Source organism: Adiantum capillus-veneris, chromosome 12, assembly GCF_014529385.1.
Source record: "Adiantum capillus-veneris isolate H3 chromosome 12, ASM1452938v2, whole genome shotgun sequence".
Classification (NCBI taxonomy): domain Eukaryota; kingdom Viridiplantae; phylum Streptophyta; class Polypodiopsida; order Polypodiales; family Pteridaceae; genus Adiantum; species Adiantum capillus-veneris.
In genome coordinates, this window is record NC_140942.1 from 7,112,608 (window position 1) to 7,120,118 (window position 7,511).

Below are 7,511 nucleotides of genomic sequence, written 5' to 3' on the forward strand. Positions count from 1 at the left end.
GAGCCCTACAAGACACAACTTGCTTCTTCCCAATGGTCATCAAGACCCAATCTAAGCCATTGTTGTTGCCGACCAATATGTTCTACTCATCCGCTCGTGTTCCACAATAAAAGGCAAGAGACAGCAATCACAACCAACCAAGTAACCAGCTACAATCCAAAAACATGTATGGCAAAGAGCAATGCCTTGGTCTCACTTCTCAAACAATTGAGAGAAAACCGTGAAATTGAAACGTTTTAAAGACAACCATGCCAAGCATCCATACGATAGGTCGACAATCCATGTAGGTGAGTACCATGAGAAGGATCACAATGCTTTTACTCAAACGAGGGATTTCTAGCTTCAGTGTTGAAAGTTCAAACTTCCTGCAGCAACCAAGCAAGACTATTTAATGTGGGGAAGGGTGGACAATTCTCACAGAAACAAGCATTTTCATGAATACATAAGCCTGTATTTTTTGCTATGTCACAATGTTACCCGCAAAAATATGCTACAATTTTATGATACTCATAAAATCACAACTATTACGAAAATGTGTGTGTGAGTGTGTGTGTGTGTGTGTGAGAGAGAGAGAGAGAGAGAGAGAGAGAGAGAGAGAGAGAGAGAGACTTATGCTAACCACTAGTGTTGGCTCAATTGGGGCATCTCATGTACACTGAAGAAAAAGAAGCAGTATACACTGGGAAGGTGTGTGGAAGGAAAGCATCAAGAGAAATGACTTCATCTACGCATTGCTCGTGTCTCAGCAAAACAGAATCTTGTACAGAGTGGTGGCACATGGGAGATGGGTGAGGTGAGCAAAGTAAGTTAGTCATGTCCCCCAAGTTGATTGGCCTTGACACCTATAGTTACCAAATTATCCATACCATCAGCAATAAGCAAAACACATGAAATTTGCCGCAACCACAGCTGCTTCAAACAAACACGTCACAAGGCTTGTACAGCCTAGTCTTGCTTCTGACATGCCTCTTTGAAGAAAACAGTTCGAGCCGAAAAATAGAACCATTTTACATCTATAATACCTTACATGTACAACAGCATAGTACAGCTATGCCAAAATTGGGCTGCCATGAGAATCTCGAGGCAACGCCCCAGCTATAGACGTACAACAAAAAAAGAAGCTCAAAAACCTTAAAACTATGAAGGGACAACAGCTAGTCAAGTCAGCCAGCACCTGCAAGGGAATGTACACAGCAGCTGCCGTTCGTATCCAATCAGGTAAGAACAGTTGATCATCTCCGCTCCTCTGAATAGAATCCGTGCAGCCGCAAATCCTGGCATGGTGGCACAGATCCCTCCATACTTTCACAACAACAGCCTCACCTGCATCTGTGAGATGGAAATGGCTTCTCCCATGCATGCAACCATTTAAGAGTCCATCCCTTTCTGACACCCTTACATCTTGCATTGTTTTGATCCACTTCCACCTGGTAAGCCAGCATTGTGCACCTCTTCCGGGCTGAGTATGTAGATCTTGCGAACCATCATACAAAATTCCCTGCAAAGACATGCTTTGATAATGATTCAAAGTGGTAAACTTGTGGGTTTTTGCACCCTTATTAATAGACTAAATGAGATACTTACGGCCATGGGTCGTCGCCTACATGCATGTAATCCCCTTCACTATCACTATAGGCCACTTGCCAACCTCTCTCAGGGTCTGTAAGCTCTCCCTCCATATGGAACATGGATTCAAGTTCATCAATCAACTTCTTGTAGCTATCGATCTTTGAAAGGTCTATCCCTCTACCAACCATGCTACCTTTCTTGATAACCTGTTCGCAGAGAACAGACAATATATCAAGAGCACTAGAGTTCTCATGAAAGCATTGGCAATTACAAGACGGGTACTTTACCTTGGTGCAGCTCCTCACAGCCTGGTTGCGTGAGTCCACCTCTTTTGAGATGCTCAGATCAGGCTTCTCCTGTTCGGAGGCAGCATCCGACTTAGAAGGCCTTGGACTCTCACTATCTTTGGCAAGGTTGTACGGCTGAAGAGGAGGTATATTTCTTTCAAAGTTTGTTATCCCATCTTCCTTTGCAGGTAGAGCTACACTTGGCGGCATCTTGGCAGCTTTGACCACTGCTACTGCGGGCATTACATCAGTAAGAGAAAATCCAAAAAGCTTGCAGCTGTTCTCGGCAACAACAGGACTGGGCGACACCACTTCAGGCATCTCTCCCTGCAGTGCTGTCAGAGAACAGGCAACAGGATACACATTCACCTGAGGAGAATTTACAGTCACCAGGGTCTTTTCTTGTAGAGCAGGCGTGCCACATAAACCAGCCTGAGAGGAAAAATTTGGCATTCGCCAGCCTGAATTCAAGTCATTGGCAGACCAGGAAGAACCTTGCATCTGCTTGATGTCTGTTCCACCACCATAACCGTTCGAAGCACCAATTGAAGGCACCTTAGGCAAGACAGCAGATTTCTTCAACTCATTTTCCACTAGCGGGGCAAATGGCGTGCCGAATGACATTCTCATGCCGGAAAGAGGTAAAATGCAGGCCCCCGAACCTCCATTAAGTTGTTGAGAATGTTGCAACTCCAGACTGTGGCGAGGAGAGCTCCTCCATATAGAACCTAAAGCTGGAGTCCAGGCTTCTTGACCTTGCACAACCCTCAAAAACTTGGGTGTAAAATTGCACTCAAACGGTGACTTGTTCAATCCTGCAGAACAAAGCCCACTGAGATTCATAGAACCAAACAGGAAACACTGGCTTGGGCAAATTGCACCGGACTAACCAGGTAATGGAAGATCTGTAGCAGACGCGAGAGGAGTTGTTGGGCGGTATCGTTTACTTCTAGCTATCGGAGATGGGTTGATAGCAGGAGAAGAAGCACACTGCTCAACCTCCCAAGGAGACACTCTCGTGGGCCTTTCAATACTCATTTCATCCCAATTCACAATCACAGACTTCCACTTTGAGGTGGGCCAATTGGTAGTATCCATATCCCCCAGTCCAGTGATAGTACCCGAATAACTGTAGATCACCAAAAAGGGCAAACAAACAACATGATTCATGAGCAGACGAAAGGTAACCACAATGGCATTGGAAATGACTAAAGCTAAGAGTACCTTCTTTCTGAGCCATCATCTGCCTCGCATTTCATTTTGAACCTCATGCCAACAGATAAACTTTGTGCTTTTGCTCTTGCATATTTCTGGACAGGGACTAAGAAGGCAGAGATATTGACCCTATCCCCACAACAACAGAACATCCCAAAAAGAATGTCAAAGTACAATGTGATGGCTTATTAGTCATTGCATACTAATGTGAATCATCATTTACCATGGAGTACAACTCCATTCAAATGGGCAATGATGTTCAGAAAGAGCCAAGTTACCGTGGTTTGTAGAACACAGAAAATATAGTGCGAGTGGCTATTGCATAGCTTGCTGTGGCCGCAACACCCATGTGCATGCTATCACTAGAAAGAACCGAGGGCTGGATAGTCTGTTGTCGCTTGGCCCTTCTAATGCCCACTCGCAGTTCTCCATTCTCCCCTCTGTGAATAAGAATTATTGATCATAAGCAATCCCTCCAAAATACAAATGAATGGGAGAAGAAGTGAGAGACTCCACCGAAGAAATATAACTGCATCCCCTGCAACAAGTCGTTTGTTGCTGACAAAAACACTCCATCCCGTGGTTAGCAGATGTCTTCGAGGATGACCTGACAATGGCGCAAAGGTCTTCACTATGGAAGCATACAAAAACTAAACAGCTTGCACAACTAGTGCTTAAACCAACCGCGGTATGTATGTCGGAATTTCCATTCCTGTCCATGGAGATCGGTCGCCACTAAATCCTGGCAAGGAGGGTCCTGAGACATGTCCTACAGAGATAATATCGACTATCACAAAACTCTGTAAACTTATACAACCTCACGAGAAAATCCACGGTAAAAACTGGTTACATCTGTGGCAATGACCAAATCAAAAAGTCACAGAACATGTCAACGACACTGAATTCAACCTTCGCGGAAGTATGGAAAAGAGAAACTGTGACCAGTTAGTAACTAACCAAAGGAGGGAGACAATCTTCCGCATGTTTTCTGAGCACTGAGAAGCCACCATGAGTGCTGGTATCTGAGGCAGTAAGAATCTTTGTGAACATGCGAACTGAACTCTGAACATCCACATGTTCATCTTCGACAATATCCGAAGAGCTATCAACCTGCCCAGGATAGAGCCACATTTCCCTCAATGTGAAAGTAATCATGCAGATAACAGAGAATGGCTCATGTAGAGGCCAAATCTCACCTCAGGCACAGGCTCTTCAGGAAGAAGAGAAATTTGAGCAAAAACTTCATCTGTGTCTGGTTCAGCCTGCAGATGAAAAGCATGAGACTTAGGACATACCCATGCAAGTAACTGCCTGTTTACATGCGATTCCAAACCCTGAGCAGGTAGATGAATGTGTCTGTCTCTAGAAAGTCTTCCCATTCTAAATGTACATCAAGGTCTCCCTTCCCTATTAATTCTGCATCAATCTCCTGCAAAACCTGACTCCACCCTACACTTTGAAGCGGCACCACACTGTAGCTATCCAGAGAATTGGAACGCCCCGCAGAACCTGTAATAGAGTTCCCTCGAATCCCAGAGACACTTAGTCACATAGACTTCTTAAGTATGCACCAGGAGCATTCAATATCAGGGCTCTTTAATCCCTCCTTTCCATCTACATGCTGGAAACAGGACAACCAAAATGCATAGGCCCTTACTCACAAAGCCTCGAATTGTAGCCACATGTAGCCTGTGAAGCATCTGCTAGCATTCAAACTGGCCATGCTTGATTGCATATTCAGCTAATTCAGTTCGGATGGAAGGTACCAATTTAATGTGTAGACAAGTCAAAGGCTAGGACATTCAACACAGTAGCATTCAACCACGTTCCAACCATTTCCAAAATCAAGAAGCACAAAAAACCTAAGGTGGTAAAATAAGAAAACCACTGTCCCCATCATCTCTCTCCAGCAGAAGATGTGCATTCTTCAACAGGGAGGTCGGCTGGAACCGACAAGCCACACTCACGCACGCACGCACGCAAGCTATGGGAGCTCACAGTTGGTGAGTTACACTGAGTGTACAGCTGACAACGCGGCAGTAGACTTCGGAAGCTAGAGAAATGGAATTGGGAAGCTGATTAACTGCTTGCTGCGTAGACGCGGCAACCTGCATCCAGTAACATTCAAGACCCATGAATGGGAGAGTAGAACCAACTTTCACTGCACCGCTGCCCATAATGATGAATGCGACCACACATGTGCAAATGTGCATCAGCACACACAAAGCATGCGAGACCATGCACTTCCTCCACTTACCTGCTCCATATGACCTTGAGGAAAGTACCACACGCAATCGCCTTGCTTGGGCACAGAAACAAGAGGCCCCGCGCATGCCTGCCATAGCTCATCAGAGTAGTTACCTGAAGAGGTAGAAAAATTTTCGGATCGCCTTTGCATTACTCTAACCAGGACTCTGCAATGCTTCAAATATCTGACCTGAATAGCCGCCTTCAACAGACGCATTGCCAAGGTAGGAGAAGGGAGCGGTTGTGTTACCTCGACCTGCTAAGGAAGGCAGCGGGCCAAAATCTGCATGCATTGAAGAGGGTGGGCTCGGATTTGCAGTTTGAAAACCTTGTCGAAAGAACCCCATAGCTGAGAAAGGGGGGGAGTTGGGACGAGAAAATAAAGCTGCAGACGAGAGGGCAGTATTTTGCCTACTTGCGAAACAAGTTCCACTCCAAGCCCATTCCTGCGCTTGTGTCACTCACTGTACCAAAAAGGAGTTTCTGGCTATGGCGGAATCGAGACGAAAGCGTCGGCTATGGCAGAGAACAGAAAGCACGCACAAGGAGTCAAAGAGAGAGAGTGAGAGAGAGAGAGAGAGAAGGGGGGGGTTGGGGGGGCGGGGTGTTACAAATAATTTGAATAAATGTCGCCCACCTTTTCGTAGGATAGAGTATTTTCTGCATGGGCTATCCTGAATCCTGATTTTGTCCGCTAAATTTCCCAATTTTTACTGTCCTCAAGCTCTCTGTTGCTTTCTATTGCTAGAAGCTGTCATGCTTTTATTTGCTCATTCATGGCACGCCTTCTATTATGACGCCTGGAGGCTGGTCCTGATCATCCTATTTTAGTACTTATACACATACAATACAATCCTCTGGACTCTGGAGTCTGCAGCGTTGTGCTTATCTTCATCATTGTCACACATTCTTCCTCCTCTCACAGTGTCTCACGAGTCAACACCATCATTGCATTTCAATTTTCATGCATGGCCTATGTGGCAATGTGAGTACTCAGTGTCTGTATATAAGATATGAAGTTTTGTCGTTGCCAAGGCTTGTTTTTGAGTCATTTGCTTGTTTTGTAACGTAAGGATGCAAGATGCCTTCTAAACAAGTGATAAAATCAAAAGGCTTGCATACATATGTCCAAGTTTCATATGCAAATTTTTATAAAAGAGTTTTGATATCACATTCTCCTTCATATGCAAATTTTGGATCCAAGTTCGTGATGATAGGTTGGGGGACATGCAAACAAATATTCATAAAATTCAAAGCCATGTGAATTGTGATTTTCCATGCACAATGCAGATATTTTTTGATAGTAGATATAATCGTTGATTCCATGAACAAAGTGCTCTAATGTGCCTGCTAGTGTTGCTATAACAAGCTCGATAATGAAGACGTTTTCAAATTAGTCAACCTTGCAAGCTAGAAGATGCCACGAAGCAGACAACCTTGTGAGAGAGAGAGAGAGAGAGAGAGAGAGAGAGAGAGTCACACATTATTTTTTGTGTCTTCGATTCATTCCTCCTTTTGCAAGGGAAGGCTACACCATGCATATGAGGAGGCAATGGAAACTTTGGACATAGCAGGTGTCAGACCCTTCGTTCGCAGAAAATCCAAAATGGAATGACAATGCCCTGAATTTCTAGTTGGGCATGGTTGGCTCATGCTTGCTAAAGCAAATGGCAAGGTGACAAGTTATGTGGGTGCAGAACAAGCTCGTGTTCTAAGTCCAAACTTCTCTTAGCTTGCATTAAAAAATGTTGATGATGGACGTGTGTGAACGACACCTCCTCTCAACTAAATTAAGTTGTAACCGGAGGAAGAGTTAGTACACACAATGTCAAAACTCGTGCACAACACGCAAGGGGGGACCCCTGTACACTTGGGTGCCTGAAAAATAGTGATCGAGTTATCAAATAGTCATGAGTATTCATGTGTCAAGGAGGTTAGCATTGTGGGGCATAAACAAGCTTCGGTTGTCACGGCCAAATCAAGAGCAGGTCAGTTGCTAAATGTGCCACTAAGGGTCAACGTGGCCAAATCAAGCCCAGTCATGCAAGGAGTGGGCTTAGAGAGGACCCCGAGGTGCCCATTCCATAGATGCCATTGTTAGCTTTCAACCAATATACTCTCCAAGCGCAAATTTGATAGCAACTTTGCTTTTAAGGCATCCTGCTTGGATATCGGGAGCTTGTGTCCTCTGAC

At 44.8% G+C, this 7,511-nt stretch overlaps 1 protein-coding gene across 4 annotated transcripts; it reads right to left on the reverse strand.

Annotated features, from left to right (window-relative positions):
* Positions 1–983: 983 nt before the first annotated feature.
* LOC147445270 (auxin response factor 9-like) lies at positions 984–6,111 on the reverse strand. 4 transcript variants are annotated; one of them, XM_086524831.1, is made up of 15 exons: positions 5,956–6,110; positions 5,734–5,834; positions 5,509–5,601; positions 5,329–5,432; positions 5,084–5,179; positions 4,268–4,333; positions 4,029–4,181; positions 3,756–3,840; positions 3,588–3,678; positions 3,350–3,511; positions 3,081–3,200; positions 2,747–2,985; positions 1,857–2,671; positions 1,585–1,775; positions 1,264–1,498 (listed from the first exon to the last, which is right to left on the reverse strand). In XM_086524831.1, exons 4-15 carry the CDS (start codon positions 5,335–5,337, stop codon positions 1,396–1,398), a joined length of 2,130 nt encoding a protein of 709 aa, XP_086380957.1. In that variant the 5' UTR covers positions 5,338–5,432; positions 5,509–5,601; positions 5,734–5,834; positions 5,956–6,110; the 3' UTR covers positions 1,264–1,395. The 4 variants fall into 4 exon arrangements, with proteins under 4 accessions (XP_086380958.1, XP_086380957.1, XP_086380954.1 ...); XM_086524832.1 differs by lacking the exon at positions 5,956–6,110 and having other exon boundaries at positions 984–1,329; positions 1,428–1,498; positions 5,509–5,914; XM_086524828.1 differs by having other exon boundaries at positions 5,509–5,834; positions 5,956–6,111.
* Positions 6,112–7,511: the final 1,400 nt, after the last annotated feature.

Coding starts and splice junctions, on each gene's coding strand:
- LOC147445270 (XM_086524832.1), bottom strand. CDS start 5,665: ATGGGGTTCTTTCGACAAGGTTTTCAAACTGCAAATCCGAGCCCACCC. Junction 3,201..3,349: donor TCTGTGTTCTACAAACCACG/GTAACTTGGCTC, acceptor TTGTGGGGATAG/GGTCAATATCTCTGCCTTCT. Junction 1,776..1,856: donor CTGTGAGGAGCTGCACCAAG/GTAAAGTACCCG, acceptor CTCTGCGAACAG/GTTATCAAGAAAGGTAGCAT.